Here is a 25,296-nt window from a genome sequence, read left to right as displayed (position 1 = left end):
GAGTTCTCTTCCTGGAGTTTGGAAAGTTCAAATTCAAGTTGGACAGATCCTCAGCATATAAAACTCTCCAAAATTTCACTTGGATACTGGGTACTTGTACTGGATACAATAAAGACGACTAACAGAAATTTCTTATCTGCTCTGATGTTAGGAATGTCAGCCAAAATTTTACTTTTTAGTAGTCTAATTTGCTCTTTAGTTTGTGCTCAAGAAGTATTAAAGCCTCAGAAAGATACTTCTCAAATTTCAGAGCACTCATTTTTCAAAGCATAGAAAAGAAATGCACAGCTGAACGGCAGAGATTTCAGCTCACGTCAGAATGCAGTGCACTCTCTTGGTGATTATATAGAAAAAAAAGGCAGTATTTGATATGAGTTACAAAATAAAGCTGTCCCTATCTTCTACTGGTGTTACAGTGCAGCATCACCTGTAGCAAGGCACCCTCAACATCCAGTAAAATAGGACATTATATTTTCTACAATAAGTCTAGAGATCTTGTATGCTACAGTTTCAGTAATGTAGAAGCAGCATGAGGTGGAAAATGGTCTGCTCTCATTCTTTAAGATGCTTCAGTTTTGTCTGACTGATTAAGAATCAGTTAGACGAGATGACTTTGCATCCTTCAACAACCCATCCCGATTTAAGAGCATCAAAACAACATAGTAGGACATCACCAGTTTCTCTGAAATATTTCTGCATGAAAGACAAAGAGGGAAAAGAAATAATCAAATATATTAAGCCTTTACAATGTAATCTTTACTACATCAATTTTCCTGAAGACTTGAAAAGTGATTTTATATACAGTAAATGTTCCAAAACTATGAACTGCCCAAGATCATGCCTAAGCAAGCAGCAGTATAGAGCACAATTCACGTGTAGACACCTCCTACAGATAGCATTTCCTGATCTCCTAGTCCTTTGAATTAGAGAAGATTTACATACACATTCCAAACTTTGTCTTTTGCTGGTAATACACACAGGGGAAAGAAAAGGACAAGTTCTAACCTACAAAACTGCTCAGGCCTCCAACTTTCACCGGTTCACTGGACCACTGACCATGCACCTCTAGTATGAGGAGACCACAAGCAGGAGATGCTTTACCTCCAATTGCAATATGGAAGGAGTGCCCCCCTAGAAAAGGATGGCTGTAAATTCCCCTTGCTAATAGCATTTAAAACTAAAGCAATGCTTAAGAAATGACTACATTTACTTTTATATATACTCAAAGATGTTTGTTATACATACTCAAAATAGGAAATATTAAGGACCAAGCAGTAATGTTTTTCATCTGAAAGACCCATATTTTATAGAACTACATCAAAAACCGCTCTGATGCTCCCTCTTGCCAACACTCAGAAGCCCTGCAGTCTTCTCTCTTTTCATCTCCTCCATAAACTGTTTCTTCCTTGATCAAAATATAAATGATATATAGCGCTAGAATCCAGCTCTGACTTAACAAGTTGCCACATTGACATTTTTTCTTTCAAGTGCATAATATAAAAGCTACTAGCCTCTACAAAAAGTAGGATTTTACTTGCAAGGATTCTGAAAAACAAACATATGCCAAAAAGGGGCAGGAGTAAAGATATTTAAAAGCAGTAATGAAGCAAGTGCACATAAAACACAGTCTCTGCTGCCGTATTTTGCATACATCTACTTTAAAGTGGAGGAGCCTTTGGTATGCAAGTCCTGAGCAGCTGGGGTATCCTAGCAACTGCAAAATCACAGATGACGCCACACTAGCACAGGAGATGATCTGGATTACTTAACAGATGTTGATTGTTTTCCTGAGATGTCCCCCCTCTACAGCCAAAATAGGAAAAATATTATTCATACAAGTTGCATGTAGAAAGAAAAAAAAAAAAATCTATTCCAGGTAATTGTACAACCCCATAAATCTACTGGTCCAATCTTTCTGCCTGCAATTGCAGTGTTCTATCCTGTTCACAAGCACAGCTTACTGTGGCTTGTGTTCAGCAGTTTAAAACACATGAGGAGCAAAAATAGCTTTGGGCACAGGGGATGCTGGGTATTGTGCAGTTCATTTTGGCTTTCGCAATCAAACAGCTACCAAACAGTAGGTTCACACTTAGCCAGCTTCTACTCTAATTTTTTAGGTAGGCCTGGCAGAGCTTCAGTGCTAGTGTCATTGTTAGTATGAACTTCTGTTAACCTGCCATTTGCCTGGGCCTTGTACTGGAAAGAAGATATACAAAAACATAACAGCTGGTCATTGCAACAGGAAAACAGAAAAAATCTAATTTGTAAGTTATGTTATATTTGGAGAAATAAAAAGAGTAAAATAAAGAATACAGTGTAAAAATACAGAAAAAACTTGAATACCGTTAATGGCATATTATTACTTGTATCTTAAGGAGGAAGTACATCAGTGGGTGGGGAACAGGTCTGGAACTCAAGGTTTCAGTCCTCCGCAGTTGACGGTAACTGCATAGTCACAACTTCACCTCTTCTTCTTTGCCATTAATGTAATTATAATAATTACAGTTTTGAAGTGCTCTGAATCCTTGAACAAAGTTAAATGCTTTTTTTTTATTATAACATCATCAAAAAGCAGTCTCCCTCTCTGATGTCCTTCAATACTTGATAAACTAGCTTCCCATATGGTACTTTTGAACAGATGACAGAATCAGTACAAGAACCAAGGTAGGTAAGCAATTTGTTAATGGAAAAAATATGAACGATGTTTCGAAGTATTTTCATTGGGTGAAAGGGAGGTTACTACTGTACTTTCTCAATGATTGGCCTTTGTACCAATTTTACTCTCACAAATGATGCTGGAACAGAAAATAGTTATATCCTAACAAACTTTGCTGGCAATGTAAAGTTAGAAAGTTCAGCCAAAACACCAGGAAGAAACAGAACAACATACAAGAATGAACAGGAAAGACCAGAGAGAGAAGGCTAAAACGGTTTGGCTATTTACTTCAAAAGGGGGGCGGGGAGAAAAATATTAAGTAGTGATACATTTCTACGCTCAATGGTATCATTTTAGATAAGATTAAAGGACATATTTTATGCACAATTCTGAACAGTTCTAATTCCTGCTCTCTCCTTAATTCCTTTTGTTATTTGTGGAAGAGTACCTGTGTTCATTTGCAAGAATTGTATGCAAGCGAGCATTTGCAAGAGCCTCAGGCAACTGCATTTAAAAATGCAATTTGATCTATCAAATAAAAGGTAGTATTACCCTCAAGACAGACAAATAAGTGGGTAGGTAACCTCAGGGCAGAACACCCAACAGAACAACACTCACCTTTCAATAAAGACTCAAGACTATGCTGATTTGTTTTACTCTCATATTAAAGACCTAATTTTGTATTTAAGGAGGTGACACATTACTACAAATAATAAGACATCCTTTGTCCAAACAGCAGCCATATGGAAACTTCCTGCAAGCTATTAAATTTGATGCTAGTATAAAGTTATGAGTATGGGACCATTTATTTCCCATCAAACCTGATGGCTTCCAGACAGCATCAATCCATTCCCTTTCAATACAGGTACCAGTGCCCTCTGGGTATTCGAGGGCACAGTCTGAAATAAGATCTCATGACCTTATTTTATATGTACTAACAAAAGAGCCAGTTCATTAGTCAGCACTTCTCCATTCTTCAAGAACATCAGAAGGTCACACTACATGACTGGGATACAAAAAGTAGTAACGTTTCTCAGATCTGGGATCAGTTTGTTCAGAGATCTTGCACAGAGGGAAGATACCTACTTCTAGTCGGGATGCAGGAAGGGGCAAAATGCAACCAGAGAACTAGATGTTTTCTAGGATTCTTAGAACAGACTTGTAGCACCTCAGCTTTTACAAAAATGAAAGGCCTCCAGTACATGAAACTGAGTACTGACATCACAAGGGCTCTACCACATATCTGACAAAAAAAGAGTCAATTAGACAAAAAACAAAATGCACCTTCAGATGAAGCTTTCCACTGTGGGGTACCCTCCTCAGAATGACTCCTTACCTGGAGATCTGAGGAGACAGAGGCAGTAGCAATAACAAAAAAGAGAGAAATACCATACAAGCAAAATAGTATCTCAGAGTACTCTAACCGAATTTATTTAATCCTTATAGTGAGTTTTAGGTTTAGTAAAGCAAATAAGAATTTCAGTACTAGGTCTGACTGTGCTTTAGACTACAGTGTAACAATCTCTGCCAAGTCATTTTACCCTCCCCTACAATGTCCATCTCTAATACAGGTATTCACGTTCTAGCAGAAAAGTCTGTCCGTCAGGCATTTTTAGCTCTTTGAAGAGAAGGCACTAGAGATGTGAGAAGCATGCCTAGCAATATCTGAATGATCTGAAATCAGAATGGAAAATTTCTCTGCTGAAAAGTAATTCTCTTACCCAAATAAGGGTAACAGTGCAGTATGCAAATAAAAGGGATCCTCTCAGGAGTTCATTCAACCTTCCAGAAGCCACTTACAGAGCATGATTATTTCTGAAGACATCCTGCAGCAAGAAAAGCTGTGTGACATTTGTCCAGAAAAAGTTCTCATCATTTCTCAGCACAAAAGCAGTTTTGTTCAAATGCAGTACAGCAACCCAAACTATCTGGAGCTAAATGAAACCAATCTAACAAGTCTGCTAATTAAGTAATTCTACAGCAGTCTGCACTCATGTACTAATACAAACATCTCCAGAGAATAAAGTAGTGGTTTCCTCATGGTGAAAGGGAAGCAGGGATTAGAGTACTAATGAATAGTGCCTCTGCTGCAGTCTCACTTGGCTACCACAACGGATGTTTTCTTTCAAACCAAGTAAAAATTTGAAGAAATAGAGCACAGGTTATAAAGTTAAGCTGCACATTGCCAAAAGCCCCTGAGCGAGACAATAGGGCTGTGAACCGTGTTTACTTTTAGCACGTCCTTCACTAAGCTTTGCACTTCCACTAATTAAAGTGCAGAACAATGACAAAGGTATACACACATAACTGACCCTCCAGATCCTATACATAGTTTCTCTCTCCACAGCCTTCCCTTTTCTTGGGTACACGTTTCTACACTGAAAGACAGATTTGCATCTATCCAACAAAATATTCCCCATCTTCCCTCATGAGCAAAGCATTAATTTCCACAAACGTTCTCGAGGCCTCCGACATCTCCCCTATTTCTTCTGCCTCATACGTTACCACCCTTTTCTCTCCTGTAAGTTATCAATATTTAACTGGTAGACCTATGTTCTCCTTTAAAAAGCAATAATGACAGTCTTATCCCATTAGCATTCTAAAATAAATAAATAAATAAAATAAAAAACAAGTAAACAAGAACCCTGCTGCAATTATGTGGTAATCGCAGTTGTTTGGATTGCAGAATTTAATAGCTCTTTTATACTTTTACACCACTTAGCCTTCACTCTTAGCAAGCAAATGTAATCCGATGGCCAGAGGACTGATGACTTCGGTCATGCAGCAGGAGACTGTAGATAACCACTGAGCTCAGCACATGCACTTGTGCTAATCAGAAATCAGATTTAAATCAGTTAAATCAGAAAATTATACCAAGATGACTTAACGTTTTCCACAGTGAGTACTAAGCTACAGCAATATCAAACTAGTAGCATACAGGCTGGAATAAGAACACCAACTTAACACAGAGCAAGATGTTAACTGTAACATCTAATGGCTATTTCCAGGTGTTCTTTGAATGAGTAGATTTACACAATTCATGTTCTTGCAGTCACGTGTAAAATTTATAGATCTGGAATAGACCAGCTTTGAGAGACCAGAGGGTAAAATGAGTCAAGAATGTCTGAAGCATGCTGAGTGAAAAAATAAAGCTCCCTTTGCTCAACATTTTAATATACACACTTCTTCAATTAGCTTCCAACAATTATCCAACAATCCTCCTAAACATTATTTTCTGAAACTCCTAGTAGTCTGGCATTCTAAAAATACAGCTCGCACTGCTTAGAGGAGGAACGCATTAAAATAAGCTTTGCGTTCAAAAAAAAGAAAAGTACACTGAGAAAAGCTCCAACACTTCCAGTTCTCTGCCACTATCAGATACGATACTTCACAGCTACATTCTCCCTCTTAATTCACATCACAAGCAGCCACGGTTCATTTTTAATACCCTTCCATCCAGAGAACATCTCTAACCTAGCCGAGGCACGCGTTTGCCTCTCAGCTTTGTCCTCCCAAAGGAGCTAGCTTCTTCAAGAACCAGCATGACACTCCTGTTGCTATAGGAACAACTCAGCTGTAATCACCAAGGTCTTAGCATAATTCACATATCACACTTACTAGCTGCATAGCTTCCATTTTCAGATTCACCAGGGAGCAGTGACTTAAGACAGCCAAGTACTAGCCTACCACTTAAAAACGTACAGGAAATATGTTTTTTATGCAGGAGGTGTTTCTGTGCACATAGCTTCCTATGAAGCATTTGGCTTGTGATAAAAATTTGTAAGGAAGCTTTAATTTCATCAGTTCAGTCTCAAGAAACCTAATGAGCCTGAACTGCTCTAGTTCTTGCTGCAATGCAGGGAAAAAGACTAATATGCAATATCTTAAAACAGCTCATGATCACGTCTAACCTCTACCATATTCACTGGTTGAACAGAAATGGCTTTGAGTTTCTCAGATATTCTTGGAGCCATAAAAAACAATAAAGAGCACAGATCTCAGTTAAAAAGCTTTTTTAAGTAAAGAAAATGCTCTGTATTCTGCACTTCTGTATGTATTTTTAACATTATAGCAATGACCCAGATACAAAATAATTATAAGAAAAGGAACAATGTGATGCTCAAAGTTAGCCTCTTAGATAGCCAAATCCTTAGGTACTTAGATTTAAAAATATATTCTGGTCATTCAAGATCCCTTAATAAATCTGCTGCTCTAATACATGTTCTGGCTATGAATACATATATATATACACACACATATATATACACATATATACACACACACTAGATACATTTAATTCATACCTGTGATGTGAATTAAATTTTGATATCTGCTAGAGCACATTGCAGATCCCTGGACATATGTCATTATTACCTGATTTACACAAAGACATTCAATAATGCAAGCAGACTAAACTTGAACTTCTTGTTAAGAAAGCAAGATTCAACTCAACAATATACAATGACAATGCTTCAAGAGTGAAGTTATTTCAAATGTAAAAGGAGATCTAAACAATCCTAGAACACAGTGATTTTTATGTTTTAATTGATGAATTCATTTTGAAAGCAAAATGGGAAATAAAAGATCGTGTTTTAATTTCCCCTCTTCCTAGAAATACAAGGACAAACTGAAGGATGTCTTTGCCCCAAGGCTTGTTTTAAAAATAAGATATTCTAAGGTGCTTCCTGATCAAAGTTAGAAATTATCTCCTATTGCTGAACTCTACAACTTTAAAGTGCCTTCATGGTATTATGCTTAAATGTCAAAGCTATTATTATTATAAACAGCAGCACAGTGAAGGTTTGCGGCTCAAGTACTTTCGAATTCAGCAGGGAGAAATGTAAACTTTTTCAATGCACTGTCACATTGTTGCAAATAGACATTGGGCACAGAGGAAGAAATAGCCTCAGCTAATAATTTGACAGATCTTTATCAAAAAAAGATAGCAAGTAACATCGCACAGTGACAAGCTCAGCCGACCTATCTCAGACGATTGCTATGGGGCCACCTGCTAGCTGTTCTAAGACAGGATCTCTTGGAAAAACAACAAAGAAAAGCATAAAAATGTAATCCAAGTGAGATGGTGATGTACTTAAATTATAGCCCACACTGTACTTCTCCAAAACAAAGCTTCCTGTAACTGCGGAGTCAGACTACAACATTCTTAGGTGTTACACAACAATTTGCAGGTCTACATCAAAGCATCCAGAGTGGTAGGGCCAAGAACGTCTTTTTAGATTCATTCCCGTTAACAAAAAGAAATGGGGTATGTATTAGCTCTCTCTCTCATGTGCCAGCTGAAGAAAGATGACTCTAAAGAGGGGTCTGGAACAAGTTAAGCTGTGAGCAGTCCGTCCTGCTACTGGAAGAAACGATTGTGAAATCCACTAACGTGTTATGCCTTTGTAAATGACTCCTTGAATGCACACCTTTTGGTTGTTCTGTAAGGCAAGTTGTATAAAGGCTAAAAATCTTCCAGAGGAGATTCAAAGAAAACAGCAGAACATAGTGAAGAAAATTCCTTTAAGAACCTTGAAGAACAAAATTTTAAGTACCTCTGTGTATGGACTTCAGACAGGGTTTTTCAGCGCAACTTAACGCCATCTAGTGGAAATGAAATTTCCCTTGAGATGGCAAATCTGGCACTTAATGAATTTATATATTCAAAAATCAACCCCTTCTGCTTCACCAACACTAAATATAACAGAGGAGACTAATAGCTCGTGATGTCTGCTGCTGGATGATCCATTACACTTAGCTTCCTTCATAAAATAGTATCTCCAAAGAAAACAAGTAAAGAGCAACATTTAACTACTACAAATCTGGAGAATTTTTTCAGGGATAAGTCTTGAGAAACAAATTATAGTTGCTCATGTCTATACAGCACATTACAGTTTCATCTTTCTCCAGAGGAAATGATATTTGGCTAGGTTTCCATATTTTAATTTGTTCTTCACGCTATGCACAACTCAATTTGGAAAGATGGTATATTTGAATATGAAAAGGACCAACATCCTTTCCTATTTCTCTAGATAGTTAAATATTATCTTTGTTCTATTTTCCTCTATTTTCTATAAAAATCATAATGGTTTGGTTACCAGTTTAATTATAATTTGGGAAGGTTGAAGATGGATCCTGGAGTCTCATCTCCCAGGAAAGATTGCATTATCACAATGAGACACCAGTGAGTATCAACATGGAGGACTTAAATTCCATATGGACAGTCATAAGAACTTTCAAGAACTTAAAGAAAATGATTCCAGAGAAATCCATTTGTATTTGTTCAAATATGGGACAAATATCTAACTTCTTGAACAACATTATGATTATAATCTTTGATTATACTGAAAAGCTACGCCAGATTTTTTTTTTTTCAGGTTGCAACTTCTTGGTCTTAATCATCCAGAAGAACATCCTCTGAGGGTTCTTATTTCTTAATCTCACTTTGATAGATTCAAAACAGTCAGAAATGCAGTACTTTGGTCTTCCTCTACAGTGTTAAGGCAGGAATTTCAAAGCGCTCCACCAGTATTAGTGTCCAAAGCCCTCCGTGAAGTGAGAAAATAGTTTGCTAATTTTACATATAATATAACCAGACATTTTAGGCAAAAAGTCAGATTAAGATGTATAATAAAACAGCTATAAAAAATATCCATGTCCCCTGTCTGGACCTGTGTTTTCATTATCTGTTCTTTGCCAAAGTGCAGATAATTCAGCACGTATTTTCATTATGAGAAATTCAACCAGTTTAGAGATAAAGGTGAAAGTGTCAACTGTTTAAGACAGCACCACAGTCATCTGATAACTAAGGCAGTCTTTCTTGCTTGAATATATTGTCTTCTGGTTTAGAAGAGAAACAAGCAAATTTTTACTTTAGACTGGCAGACAAGTTAAGAATTCTGAGCCAAAATATACAAGTATATCTATCTCTATCAATCCCTTCCAACTATGTGAAAAATGAACAAACAAGCTTAAAACTGAAGAGCAAGTCCATGCAGGTTGCTTCTAATGGTTTTCTAAATAACTTAGATCTATATTAAACTTCTACTCAACTCAGTTCTTTCTGGCATACAAGACTAAGTTTTCCTTCAAATCCACATCCTACAGCAGGAATGTGATCTGGCATAGGGCTTATGAAAGAGTAAAAAATATTCAGAAAGAAAAATTCATGTTTAGAACAGATTTGTGCATTCAGAGTAGTGCCACACAAGTGTATACCAAGACTTCTGTGAAGGATTCGCAAAACCAATACATATGTCATCCCCTTAATGGGAATATAAGCAAAACAAATCAAAATCATACAGTACACAACTAAATAAATAGGCACACTAAATACTTCAAAATTTACCAGAACAAGTATGGAATTTTTACTGCAGCAATCTCCTACTACATCACATCTCAAAGTTCTGTATAGAAACATTGTATTATTTCAGTATAAGATATAAACTTCTGCTAACTACATCCAACATATATTAAGCAGATTTGATCATGAAATTCCAAGTAGCTATCCCAATTTTGTTCCCAACAGATGACCAGTTTAAGAACAAATATCAAAAATTCAGAAAGTTATCTGATGCAGAAGACCTGTATCCAGTAAAACACATTCAGAATTGTAGGAGCCTACTGCCTGAATTTAATTGTGTCTATAAGAAAAAAAAATCAATTAGTTCACAATTTATTTACATTTAATGCATTAAATGCTGTAGGAAGCTAGGTATACGCATTCAATTCATAGGATTTGGTTGTCCGTGTTTCACATTATCAAGGAGAATAGGATGTTCAATGTAATGCTCTTCGTCCTAAGGAATGCTAGGTATGCCCAAGACAGGCTCTATCCATTAACATAAAACCACCTGCTGAACAGTACACTATAGCTCTGCTCCACACACCACAGCAGGGAACGAACTGCACATGCCATAGATTTCGGTACAGGTTTAAGTAGGTAGTATATTATTACACAAATGTAGGAGTGTAAATTTGGTTTTTACTGAGACTGTTCTTAAAGATTAAATAAAAACAAGACAAACAAATCCGCACATAAAGACTAATGCCAGGATGAACAGCGACTGGAAAAACATGTGAAAACATGACATTCTCTACTTCTGGTATATATGAAGTATAAGAGTCTTTATTCAGCATCTACAACTCTCTAGAACAGACCAACAAAATATGAAGGACAAAAGTCAACCTGAAACTTGTTAGCTCACCTTCAAACTTCCTAATCTGTGCCAGATCTCTTCTTCAATATTTTGAGTTTTTTTCCACCAATAAGCAGACTATGTAATAGCCTGAAAGTCAAGAATCACAGGCTTATTCAGAAAAATTCTTTAAAAAATCCAAACAGCTAAATTGGGCCTTTCACCTGTAACTCAAATATTCAGAGAGACTGATGTTCACATCACTATCAGCTCATTATCTGTTGTCACATTACTGCACAAGTAGAAAAAAAAATCACCTTAAAAAATGTTTTATCTTTCCAGTGCCACTACATGAAAGATGCTATGATCAGTGAAAAAATTGTATAGGAGAAACTGTATAGGCTGCTTCCAATGGTTACAGTCATCCCTTTCCCTCTGTGCCCAGTACTCACCCTGATCAATTGAGTGTTGAGGAAGCTGGCTAAGTTGGCTATTCACTACACCCGCATATGTGCGCAAGAACTCCTCTTCACTAGCAGTCAGCTGGAAATGTACAGAGAGTCAGTCAGCAAAAAGGAAAATGAAGAAAGACTAAAAATATAACTTCTGACTTCCTAATAATAAATGCCACTGTTGCCTCTATTTCTTCTTTAACAGTTTAAGACAATCGTTATTTGTCCCAATTGTAACACCAGCAAGGGTACAGCAGCAAGCTTATATATATCATACATTTATAGAGAGAGTCAAAGTCACCATAAAAACACTTGCTTTATTTTGTTGGTTTTATAAAAATGAACAAATTTGCTGTATATAGAAAACTATCAGATGTTCAGATTTAGTTTCAGGCATCACAAGCTTCAAATAATTGATTTTTGCTTAAATATTACCTGAGCACAGATAATGGCTAAATCAATGATGGCTAAAACAGTCCAGCAATAAAACCAGACCATCACCTGCCCATCCCAATAATCACCATCTCAATTACTACTACATCATGTCTAAAAGCCACAAAGTATTGGTTATGACAGTGCGTCTTACATTTGATCCCATCTTTCTCAGCATGAGTAGGACTCTCACTTTCTGCTGAATATACATCTCCTCCGGACTCTTTCCGGGGACACCCTCACGGTTCATTCCCCTCCTGGACTTCCTGAAAATATGACAATATCAGAATAACACAAAACAAAGGAGTTAATAGGGTGCAACATGAACAATAGGAGAGTTTAATTTCTAAACTATCTATTTTTCACCAATGGACAGACTACGTAATAGCCTGAGAGAGTCAGGAATCACAGGCTTATTCAGAAAAATTATTTAAAAAATCCAAACAGCTAAATTGGGCCTTTCACCTGTAACTCAAATATTCAGAGACTGATGTTCACATCACTATCAGCTCATTATCTGTTGTTACATTACTGCATAGGTAGAAAAAAAGAATTCTAACAACTAGATGAAAGAATTACCCTGACAGATGAGCTTCTGTTTTGATTTCTTTTTTTTTTTTTTTTAATAATCATAGTCAGCATGAAACCAGGATGCAACATATACTGTCATCAAGCTTACAACGGCCAATAAGAGCTGGATGAAATCTAAATTCCTAAGTCTTTTTCCTCCCTCATTTACTTATTTATTTAAGGTGACAAAGGCCACTTACTTTACCCTTCTGTAAAATAAAGTCTATGTAACTGCTTTGGAGAGAGGGAAGAAAAGGGACAAGAGCAGGGAAGGAATAAAGTTTAACATCACTTCTCATGTAATTTATAAGCTGAAACTTTGCTTTTTTATTTTACTCAAGAATAGCTACCTTGTGAAACGAACAGACTATGCTACCCAAATTCTTTATGGCAAAACATCATTATACTTTGATGCCCAAGTACCCTGTAATTATTTAAACCCCACAATATAGTATTTACCAAGACACAGCAGAATTGTTCAGGTAGCTTCAGATGTTCTTAAAAAACATGCTCCAAGACAATTTTTTCAGTCAACACTAATAAAAATCTTAATTTCAAGTTCATAAAATAATGGTGCTTCACAGAATACACTAGTACAGGAATAAACCACTTAGTAGTGTTGTATGTTGGAGAAATTTAAACTCCACTAAGGAGTTTACTGCTGTGGATGCAGGCGTACACCAGCCACTCTTCCACAATGCACCTGGGAGAAGTAGCTCCAGAACAGTCCTCAAATTAGTCTGTATCCACAGAACTGAGCTTGGCTCTATACTGAACTATAAATCTAACTTCTTAAACCTCAGTAACATGGGAATACACTGAGCATGCTTAGAGAAGACTGTAACAACAGATTCAGACAACACTTTTCCATTTAAAGTTTTCCTACAGTCAGTATCAACCTTCCTCCCCACCCTCCCAACACCTTTATCATCATTTTTAAGAGGAAAATAATCTGGGTGTGGAAACAGTTTAAAGTTACACACTGGTCCTCCTGAATGAGTCAGAAGAAATGCAAACCTTAGTAACATTTGCAGGGATAGGCTTTACCACCCAAAAATTTACTTAACATGACAAAGACACTGGTATACAGTAGAAAAAGCTATATCATCAGTCCTACTTGAAGTTTCCAGTGGGAAGACTGGCATTATACTGATGTAATAGATATGGTTGAAAAAATTTGAAAATTTGCAGCCTGTGAATGTAGCAGTGTTATCATATTTTTTGATATACTCAGCAAAATGCTTTCTGAAGGGGGAATAAAACAATCCATGATTTTGTGTAGTGTCAACTCTGAAGTAAGTAGATGGGATTATGCCACTAGGAGTTATATTCTACAACGCAATTTATTGAGTGATAGCAAGTAATACCATCCGAGGTAAGACAACCAACAAAATAACAGAGTCAACAAAAGTTATGTATATGCTGAGACAGATAAAATAAAAAAAATGTTTATCTAGAAACTAAATAAGTCTGGAAGATTGAAAAGTTGTGTCTGGTTCTTAATACTGTAATACTGCATAAATTTATTTTTAAAATACAGTTATTTAAGAAAGGAAGGTCCTGCATTAGTACCAGAGAAATCAAGTTAGAGGGGGGGGGGCGGGAAAACACAAGCAACAGAACAGGACTGTCCTATATAATCTCATCTCATTTCTTCATCTGCATGTGCCCCTCTCTAGTATACATTACATTTATACCCAAAACACCACCATGCTTTTTTCTCTCTACTCTCCTAAATAAAGGGAGATAGATCTCTTAGAGTTCTGATTAAAAATATTTAGCATCAAGTTTTTTCTCATTTTTTTAATCAGTTGGAAAATTCTTTAAAGTAATATGTGTATTATAGGAACATGCTAATCTGCCAGGTTATACCAATTTCTGCTGTTCTGGCATTTCCAAACTGCACCAGTCTGTCACTATACAGGAAACTCAGACTTGGAGACTGACAGCAGCAGAGTTTAGTAACATCACAATCAGGCAACAGCCCAGTCTGACTGGAAAGTTCAAGCTATGAAAAAACTCATTTACTGCTGCAGCAATAGAGAAAAAAAAAGCCAGTTAAAATTCCTAGATTAGAAAACTGGAGAAAAACATGTAACATTTTTAGGAGTAATCACAGTATTTTGTTGTACAAATTAGCATGATGATAAAGCATACATGTATAACATGTTTGGAAACATAAGGATATATCGACTGATTTGGCAGAATTACAGCACCAAATGCCACAAATAAGCAATGTACCCTTAAAGTAGTTTGTTTTTAAAAATTATTCTAGGAGTATATCACATTCTCCCTGTCTTTTCCTCAAATCCGGATTTTTAATTCTGTAATATGAATAGATTTAGTGAATATTGATACTTAACTCATCACTAGGTTAGCTTTCAGGATGGTTTGTTTAGACAGATGACTGCACCTCTCTTTCCAAATACCCAAAAGATCCCTTAAGAAATGTGATTAGTAAGGAAACAAAGACTAATATGTCAACTGATTTAGTGGTCAGAAGCAGAGGACAAATGCTTGTAAGTAATTTAATATAGCATAATAGCCATTTCAAGGGTGAATCACTCAAGAGATTCATATGATATAAATAAGCTAGAGAAAAAAAAATCAAGTTTACAGAAGAAAACAACTCTGTAATAGTGAAGAGAAATATTTTCATATTCTTAGTCCCTGCAACAGCATGTTGGGTATTGCATTGAGAGGAGAGTTCTTTCTGAAGCTATAGTGTTTTCTTTACAGAATCAAAATAATCTCATTACTGAAGTACAGCGACACACCTATGGTTTAAAACTGAGCAAATTATATACCAATAGGTGGCAGTACCTACAAGCACCAAGAAAAATGAGTTACCCCCATTCCAGCCACAAAGACCTACACTTTTCCACATCCCATGGGGGCACAACAGATACTGCAGGAGATTTGTTGTCTATAGGTATAATTAAATTACCCATTGCTTTCCATCATAAAAGTCTTTCAGTTGTTTACTAATTTCTCATACTTCCAAAGGGTGCCTACCTGAACTTAACTCTTCTAAACTAAGCTTCAGACAAGATGGATTAGTCATGAAAATATTTACGTAACAGGAAGGATAAACGAAGGTTTACTCATTCAGGGAATACCTTACATTGGCAATATGGGGGGGTGGGGTAAAAGGGATCAAAATACTGAACATGTATCAAAAGCTACCACAATATATGTGTACAGAGGCCAAATTAAGATTACAGAGCAATAGTACTTTGATCTTCATACATTTCACAATTATTTTGGGGGGGGATCATCTTGGCCACCACAGTTTTTTGCTAAGTGATGACATTAAAGAAGGAAGACAAATGTCTTAAAATTATACTGGGACCCCAGTGTGAAAAACATGTTAAACCATGTCTTTTCCTGTTATATAAAGCTTTTACATGTCTCTAACTTAAAAGATGCAATTTAGGATGACAAATACTATCTCAGTGTATATATTGTGTAATTACATCAATAAATTTCCACAATCACTTACAAAGCTAGTCTATGAGTAGAAGACAACACAATACATCTTTATATATGAAGAACAAGAAAAATTTAACAAACTATTACTGTTTTGCTTTCTCAAGAAAGCTATACATGATCTTAAAATTAAATATTACTTAGTAGGATTACTCCTAACTGTATAACCCTCTTGGGGAGGGGGGGGGGAAGTGGGAAGAGAGAAAGACAGAGAGAGACAGTGTGTGTGCATATTTTTATATGTATGTACATATATCCACACACGCTTTCACATATATGCATATATGTGAAGAAAGTCCCCTTTATTCTCTCTCTTCCCAAACCAATAAAGTTTTAAGAGATTTCTCTGCCAACATACCTGCTTCTAAAAAAACACACAAGATCAGATCATCCAAGTGTTCAGTCGCAATTAACGATCAGAGTTGGAAAAAAAGTAGGAGGAAGCTGCCCTGTGAAAACAAATGAGCAAACATTACAGCAATATACAAACTGAAAATCAGAAAGACCCTTCAATGTTCTGAATCACAGCCTCTAGGCTTATTTAGGATTTGTAAACTCTTTTTATTTTGAAAAAATACGTTTTTAAGAAGTCGTCATTCTTCATCCACAACATTTGCACCCTATCCATACCAATGACATTCCCAGTCACTTGAGAATGGAATGCACTCAAGCTTTGCATTCTTTAAAAAGTTGTCAGCGTAAAACTCAACTCCCTGGAAAAGCAAATAAAAATAGTTTCATGTAATTTCTTCTACATAAAAAAAATATGCATAAGTTAACGAACAGAGGAAAAACTCCTCAAACTAGGAAAAAAACAGGAAGAAATGGAAAGTATGGTGATTTTGACCAAAATTATTGTTTTCAACTATGCAAATGTTATCTGAATGTAGCTATTATGAAGATGGCACTTGAATGTTGGGTTAGAAAACCCCTTGCACAGAACTTTTCAGACCAATCTCAATGTTCAGTCACCGACAGCTAGCAGTTATATAGAGGGGGGTTGTTTTTTTTTTAAGGATTTAAGACATATTTCTGAATCTATTCTACAACTGATATTGGGTACCAGGGCTTGGTAAGAATTTCTAAGTCTCACCATTCTCTTCATGAACCTGTAAGCCAACTGGTTCAAACTCTCAAATGAAGTGGTTCTTCAGTATGGATTAGTTGAGTAGTTTTCTGCTGCTTTTGTCTCATTTCCATACTTTCAGAAGATTTAAATTATAGATAGTTCCAGTTCCAAGCAAAAACTTGAACTGGAACTTGAGTCCCTCTAAAAGTCAACAGCAGCACTAAAAACCTGTTATCTTTGTCAGATTCATGTGGCTGCCCCTAGCTGAACTCACCTTGCCACTGTCATAACTTAAATAAATGGAAGGAACTTGAAGCTTACACACTGTAATTTAAGAACTTCTGTGCTAAACCACAGGCTTAGCTCCAAAATAACTGGAGACAAAAAAAAAAAAAAAAAAAAGAAGAAAAAAAATCATGTAAGATTGGTTTTGCTACTTATTCTTAAAAGCGTAAGGACAAAAATGAAGTCTAAAGGGTCCAGTGGCCAGCCCGAAGTCATACCTAGGCTCTTACCAACTTGTTCCAATCTCTGTTCTAAACATCAGCTCACACTTCACATATTTTCAATTATACAAAGACACTTCCATGTACATCTTTAATGAATACTAAGAAATAAGATCTGAAAATATTTTGCAACTGGGTATTTTGGGGGTGGGAGGGAATAGTTCAAAATATTGAAAGAGTTTAGCAAGACAGCTGAGGAACAGCTGAACCACCACCATCTTAAATGTCTTTGCTCACTATCTTAAATGTCCCAATAGACCCATGTGCTACAAAATGATCCACCCTAGAAGCAAGTTTCAGGTCAGTTAATTCTCTGGCTCAGTTAAGATCACCAGCCAGGAATTCTGCTGCTTCGCTCACCTGTATCCACTTTCCTCTCCTGTCAAGTCAGGATATTGTTTATTTTCGCCTTCGCTCAGTTCCAAGTTTTTGTCCCTCTGTCTAAACAAGCAGCAACTACTTCATTTAGTTTATTAATACTTCAGGATTTACGTAGGTCTGCATCACATTGCCCTAACACAACTATGCAGGTGCTACAAACAGCTGCTTCTTCTAGTTTCACCAATCAGTACATCTACTGTGAAAAGTAAGTCTCTCTCCTGGTCAGGAGATCCTGCCAAATCCCAGCTTTTATCATATCGTCCCACAAGCACAAAGCAGAATAACTGAACATCTTCCAATTGAGGTGCTGCTAGAGTACAAGAAAATAAAATCATTTCTCAGACTTACAGCCAAAATTCTTATTGCCACCATGGGCTTAAACTCCTAGTCAAGATTTAAAACACACACACATGAAAACCTTTACTTAAAACTCTGTGTGTCCAATAAATTCTTCAACACCGAGTCTGGGCTGTTCAACATGATAAAGAGACAGCAGAATGCAAACTCCTTCCTATGAACTAAGACTCCAGTTTCCATCTATCCTTATATTTCTCTCTCAAATAACTCTACTTCCTTACAATACTTTACACATAAGTTTGAGGATGCTACCAAAAGTGAGATTTTTTTTTACTATAGAAAAGCTTAAAAGCAGTGAAACAAATTCAGGGGAGAAGTCCATAAGGCAGCTGTAAAGAAAACCCAAGACCAATACTTTCACCTATCAGTTAGGTGGTGCTGCTTCTCCAAAAATAGTTGGGCTGAATGGGTTTTTAAGCCAAAACATAAAACACCGTAACTGAAAAGAAAAATGTTTAAAACACGTACCACTGTCAATTCACAGTCTGTTGTGATTCATCAGGATGTAACATGCCAAATGCTGGGTCCTGGCAGCTGAATGACAGCTGATCAGCATCAAAGAGAAAACCAAACAGCAACTAATTTTGTGTATCCTATAAATCATACACAAATCTCTCTAAAACACTATTGAATCCTAATGTTTATAGGTAAAACACAGAAGAATTCCTATCCTTGTCAGATATATTACACTGCATAAATGAAACACTCCCTGAAAGCTAATATTTCAGTTTATATTTTCAGCACAAAGAGACAAGACAGGGAGATAGCAAAACAAGAACTGTCATGTATCAGACTGAAAAAATTTCCACGTTCAAGGGTAGGAATGGGATACAGATCTAGAAGATTCTGAATCTAGTCATAAACACAGGTAGTTAGCCTTTCCTCATTCCGTGTTAAACAAGAAAATATTCAATAAGTTAATACACATTTCAGCTTAAGATTTGGGGAACAGAGTACCTTTCACACTCAGGTATGCAGAATCCAGAGCTATTCAGAATCCAAGTTACATGTTCATTGATATTTCTTGGCCTAAGCAAAGAAATACTAAGGTCTCTGCTAAATTAATGGTAACAATACCTCAGACTAATTAGCACTAAAGGAAGAGATGATAGAAGCTGATGAAGCCATACAAAATGCACTGTTCTATCAAATCTGGAATTGTTCCCTTCAGGTAAAGGTGAAACAGATTTGGAAATCAATAGAAAAGCTTTGATTGACAATATCTATCTATTTTGCACTTAAAAATGATTCTATTCTACAGTGTCACTAATCAATCCCTCTGTCATGAAAAAAAGAAAAAAAAACTCTGCATTTAAAAAGCTGTAGTCTTAGTCTGAAAGAATTAAATCCTCCATTGAACTATGCAAGTTAGTCCTGCCACGTGCAACACGTACTGCAAAACAGACACAATTGGGGCACCTAATTTTCCCTTGCTTGGCGCACATAGGGAATGAAACTTAGTTCTCATTTATTTTTAATATTATTCACAAGATAAAATAGCAAATGAGAAAGATCTGTATGTTTCAGCCAAGGCTGCCAGCACAGCTTTGCCAAAACAACAAAATTGGGTTTGAAAATGTTCTCAGCCTTTCCCAAGTAGCAAACAAGGTTGGTCAGTAAACAACTGGAAAAGTTGTCCTGTTCTCCAGCGCTTCACTCCTCATTCTGCCCAAAGTAGGGCAGGGCGAGGATCACAGAAATGTTTTCAGCTTTGCAAGGCCCAACATGTGCACTGGACAGAGTCAAGCATGCCTGCCATCCCTGTTCTCTGTTTGCCTGCAAACCAAACAAATCTGACAGGGGAAGAGCTTACGTCCTGCTTCCTTTGCAAAAGGAATTGTAAATACTACCTTCTTCACACAAAATGTGATAGACTGAAGCTACACCTTCTAGCAGGAGTAACTTTGGGATGAGAGTAAACTGGACATGATTTAGAAACAGAAGATGTAGGTATGCTTGAAAAAAAGTTAGGCTTCTTCACAAGCAGCATGCCAAAGTAGACTGGAATTAAGTAATTTTAACTTCTCTTCTAGTGTAAAAGATTCTTCCTCACCTTTTCACACTAAGTTAGCTGTCCTGAAAAGTTTATCATGAAAAGATTAAAAATCAAGCAAACAAAAACACACCAACGACCTTCCCAAAAGTGAACTAAGGGTCCATCCTGCTCTTCCCTTCAGTTACTAACCCTGGACACAAGAATACACAGTATGTAATGGAAAACATTACCTTTTCTATTAGTCACCTTTTTCTTAACTATATTCAGAACATCAGGTACCCTGTTTTCAAAAATGCATACAGAAAAAATCTGGACACAAACTCAGTTTAACAGTTTTATTTTATGAACATATGGTAACAACTCCTCAGAAAACTCGAGCTCACTGGCAAGAACTGTTTTGACTGAATGCCTTCAGTAGAGGACTCCAATATACAGCAACTGAAAATTACAGATTCCTAACTGTATTTCCCTCGCTTCCACCTACACTGTCACTCTTACAAAATCAGAACCTGTAAGGGATATCTCTGCTGGGCAATGTTGCAGACAGGTTCCTAATAAAGAACTTTAAATTATTCCCCCTACAACTCCTTAAAAAAGAAATCCGCCAAAAAAAAAAATATTAAAAAAAGAGATACATTTAAAAATTGTGCATGAGGCAAACTATTTACGCACTCTATTTCATTTTAAAGACATGCTTGTTTAATGTAACAAAAACCAATGCAAGTCCTTGTTCCTTCCAATTATGCATCTCCTCCAACACTTTAGTCCTCTGTGATGCTGAAATTCAGAACACCCACATTTTACTGGTACAGGAAAAATCAAAGTGAAATTGAACAATTTGCACAGCCTAAATTGAGCAAAAGACAGACAATAAACTGACAGTATAAGTAAAGGAGTAAAATTTACAGATTCACCCTTAATAATTTAGGGTACTTACAGTAGATATCTGTCAAGCTCTTTAAAATGTAGGTTTCAGCTGACTACCCCTTTAATATACTGTATCATTTCCAGTTATAGTCAAGAAAAATCCAACAGGAGTTAGTTCAGCTACAAAAATATTTTTTTCTTGAATCTGGCTCTTTCTGTTCAAGGTAGCTAAAACCTCGATTAAAGGGATAGGATTATAAAAGCTCAGATAAGGAGTTACGGTGAATAAAACCAACTACTGCAGCTTTCATTTGTACTATACAAATTGAGTTAACAGCCAGCATGAAGCGGTCTTTTCAACTCTATGATATCATTATCCAAGGTTAAGCTATTAGCCTCCACAGTTACACTATTGAGTAAGTACTTCAATGGTTAAAGATGGTCATACTGGGAAACTTGTAAGTGCAAGGGGATGCTGCACCTTTAAGCCTTGTTAATTTTCAGTGACATTTTACAGAGAACAGCTTGAGCCCTAAAACCCTTCCAAGCTGGAGCCTGAAACCTGAAGTCATGAACAAGAGACAGCAAAATCCTGCTACAAATTTTCCTCTAATTCAGCCTGACTCATGACCTTCAGCCACAGACAGCTGGAGGCTGTGTTATTTCCCATCTCCAGAGGAATACAACAATGAGAAATCCATAACAGCTACCTATTTATAGGTGAAGAGTAAGAGCAAGAGCTGAAGTATTTAATGTGTATTTTCTGTCCTATTTTCTACATCCAGTGTTATCTTCTACCTGATTCTATCATCTGGATCGCAGTATTAGATTTCAGTCAATTTACAGACAGCTCTACAGTGGAGAGTTCACATCCTTCAAGTGTTAGATTCAGATTTCAGACAAGATAATACAGTCCTCCCACCCTCCCTTTTGAAGGAGGGGGCACAGCCCCAGCCACTATCTTTTAGACATGAAAATATAAAAACAAGCAGTCTCCTTTCTATTATTTTTACAGAACTGCATTACTTTTCAGAGCTTCTGAAGGAACTTCAAAAGTAACAATGAAGCAGATTTGAAAAAGCTCCCCAGTTTAAGAAACAGCTCTAGCAATGTTCAAGCTAAATATATATTAAAAATAATCTTATCTTTATAATCATCATTTTTGTGATCTTAATACTTGTCTCCTGAACTTCACGAACACCGAAACTTTTTCTTTTTTTTTTTTGCCATATCACAGCAGTAGCCTCTCAAACAGAAAGTCTCTCATGCCCCATGCAGTTAAAAAGAGACAGCATAGCACATTTTAGGCTGTTCATGTCAGCCAACTTGAAAACTCTGAAATTAAATGTAACAGGAGCAAAACCTGAAAAAGATTTTTATTTCACAAAGGTATTCAAACTTGAGATGAATTTGTCAAATATTCCTTAAAAAGACAAAAACTTACCTAAGCAATTTACAGACAAATTTTATCCCAAGTCAAAGAAACAACCCTAAAGAAATGTTGTAATACTTTAGTCAAGATGATCTGCAACAGCTGAAACGAAGATTGCTGCTCTTGTCCTAACACCTAACATCTTTCACAGAGGCTCATGCACCTCATCCCTCATTTATAACAAAGCTACAGATCTTCTAAACAGTACAGTACATACTAATGATAGATAGTCAATGATTTTAACTACCAGGTATCCCACACAAAACAATTACAGCTGTAAAAAGGAGTTCCACATTCCAGATCAAAATAAAACTGTATGGCAGTGCCTTCTATGCATCTCTTTGTAAATATTCTAGCGCTTCAGAAACAGAAAACCAAGTTTCCAGCATACAAACACATCAAACGAACTTAGCATGGGTTTTCTTGTTCAAGAAGTTGGCTTTATTCTCGTAGGCTGATTTTAATGGAAACTACAGTGAGAAAATTAAGCACTACAAATGATAACCAGTTAAAAATTTTAATCAATACCTTACAAGAAATAAATTATTTTCAATGTGTCTGTATCATTTTATATGGTAGGCATATTATTATATATAAACACTGCATCTCTATATCTCAATTTTTTTTAGCTATTAATTACAGCCACCAGTGACAGTCTACTTCATCATTTGTCTGTTCTGCATTCATTTCCAAAACTGACCCCATGGCAATACACAAATGCATAAGGAAGATCTAGTTCAACAATTGTGGTCACATCACTGCCCTGTGGACTCAGTCAACCTTATGACCAAAATCATGTTATCAAAGTAGCTCTGCAAGAAGTGGCAATGCTAGATTTGTAGTGCTTACCTCAAAAAGATTTACAGATCCTTAGCATTAAGACTGTTTTCCTGACAATTTCCATTTTTATTACAGAAGCCAGACTCAACAGTCTACAAAAAACTTCATTCATGAGATGTAAACAAACTACACTCACAGAGTATACACACTGATAAAGAATCAGCTCACTGCAGAATCAAGAAATTGGTTCAATCTTGATAATGAACTAAAAACAAGTCCACTATGTCAATGTGAAAAAGTATAATGTCAGAACTGATGCAGGTATGTGTGAATGCCCAAGGTGTAGGTTGTTTCCAGTGTTCCTTGGGAATTCTCAACTGCCTTGAAATGCAACAGGAAATAGAAATACGCATGAACAATCATTCTTTCAGAATTACCAGGCAGCACTAATGAAGAAAAAAAGTACAGTATTTGGTATGTTGCCAACCAAATCATTCCAATAATACTAGATTTGTATTCAGATTTTCAAAATTAAATTGCTCTGTTAACCTCTGACTAGTGCAAAAAAATGACATTGTAGTCAATGTTACAAGACAACAAGCAACACTATTAATGGATCATAAACCCTTACAGAATAGTTTAAAAACAGAATCAGCAAAATTTCAGTAAGTAAGTATTTAAAATAACAATAATATTTAATTTCAATTTACAAGTATGCAATAGCAAAAAATAGCAGTACCATATCTGGAGTCAAACTGCCTGTGGTCTAGCGACCAGCTCCTATTCTCAGCAGCTTAAGCACACTGCATTGTTGTATTTAACCAGAAATGGCAGAAATCATGAGTAATGCCTACTGGAAGGATTTCTCTCCACTATTCCACTTGGTGAAGAACCATTTTATTTATAGGCATTTCTTTGGTACTCATCAACATAGTATCTTTCTACAGATGCCTAGCATATTAGAGATAGCTTTCAATTTAAAATGTGACCTATGCTGCCCTGTAATTTATACTGACATTTGAACACTATTAATCCTAGATCATATACATTTTACATTGCAAAAGCTTATAGCTCTTTTATAGCAGATTATGGTTAACTAGATTTTTTGAAAGCAATTAAAATGTGAGCTATTATTAGCTCACATTGGTGACTATCTAGCACTTAAATATTTTGCAATACTGTATTAAAATACTGTGTGTTAGAACCACAAATTAATAGCTGTTGACTACCAAAAGCATTGGACAACAGCAAGAAACACTGTTTCGGCCTCAATCATCAACAAAAATTGCTGGAAAGCAGTGACAAAGATACTCCTCATGACACCTACTCATCTCGCCTCTTTAGAGGAACAAAACACTACCTCTTCACTGCTTTCCACATGGATGCTCTGCATAATTACGTGAATGATAGTTTTTTTTAAAAAAAAAAATCAAAGAAGTCCTTTCAACTTTAAATCAATGTATGGTCTGCGGTGTTTTTTTTAACCATCCGAAAAGGAATTTTATGAATAGGTCTTGTTGAAAGTCAAACTAAGAATTAACTACAATTTGTCTAATATGAATATATTCCTCGATCATGTGTGCTGCACTAACTACAGCACAGAACACTTACATCCTCAGTGATCCGGTAGCATCATTAATACGGGCAAGAGACCTTTTCTCCTGGGATTACAATAATAAAATACTCATTGAGAACTTTTTCTGCTAACATTTTAGAAACTAAATAGCTGTTTTAATCACGTGCATAATTGTGCCAGTTCCTTTCTTCACTGTAGGAGTAAGCACAGGCAGATTTCTGCACTTTCTAAACGCTCAGTAAAATTACAGTACATCTTTATTATATTTGGTTTCCCAGCAAAAGAGCTCCTAGCAGTTATGCCAAAAATTACAACTAGTAAGAAAGAGTATAGAAATTGATATATTAAAAACAAAGGGCCAAAGATGTATCCCCACTCCCTACTATTCACACATACATAGCTTTAAGGTTTAAAATGTATTTTTAAGAGCCAGCAAAAGCTAAGAATTACGACAGTGAGACATGAGAAAACTGTCAAAAATGGTTTTGTGTGAATTGCAAAAGATTTATTTTGTATCAGAGTCCTACTGTAGTTGCTGAACTAAGTTTTCAGTTAAGTAAAACCTTTCATGAATTCCACGTAAACCAGTGAGTAT

General features: G+C 36.2%; 1 protein-coding gene across 4 annotated transcripts in view; it reads right to left on the bottom strand.

The window, feature by feature from the left end:
• Window positions 1-25,296, bottom strand: part of CTNNBIP1 (catenin beta interacting protein 1) — a 34,626-nt gene that overhangs the window by 4,084 nt on the left and 5,246 nt on the right. For 3 of the 4 annotated variants that reach the window (XM_062593167.1, XM_062593166.1, XM_062593168.1), the window contains exons 2-4: window positions 16,096-16,186; window positions 11,833-11,944; window positions 11,247-11,337 (exon numbers count right to left, since the gene is read on the bottom strand). In XM_062593167.1, the coding sequence (XP_062449151.1) occupies window positions 11,247-11,337; window positions 11,833-11,928 (187 nt within the window). In that variant the 5' untranslated portion in view covers window positions 11,929-11,944; window positions 16,096-16,186. The remainder of the gene's footprint in view (window positions 1-11,246; window positions 11,338-11,832; window positions 11,945-16,095; window positions 16,187-25,296) is intronic. The other variant, XM_062593169.1, reaches the window with a different exon arrangement.

Source organism: Rhea pennata, chromosome 22 (assembly GCF_028389875.1).
Source record: "Rhea pennata isolate bPtePen1 chromosome 22, bPtePen1.pri, whole genome shotgun sequence".
NCBI classification, from domain to species: Eukaryota; Metazoa; Chordata; class Aves; order Rheiformes; family Rheidae; genus Rhea; species Rhea pennata.
Note: the sequence above shows the minus strand (reverse complement) of the source record. Positions and strands in the feature narration are given on the sequence as shown.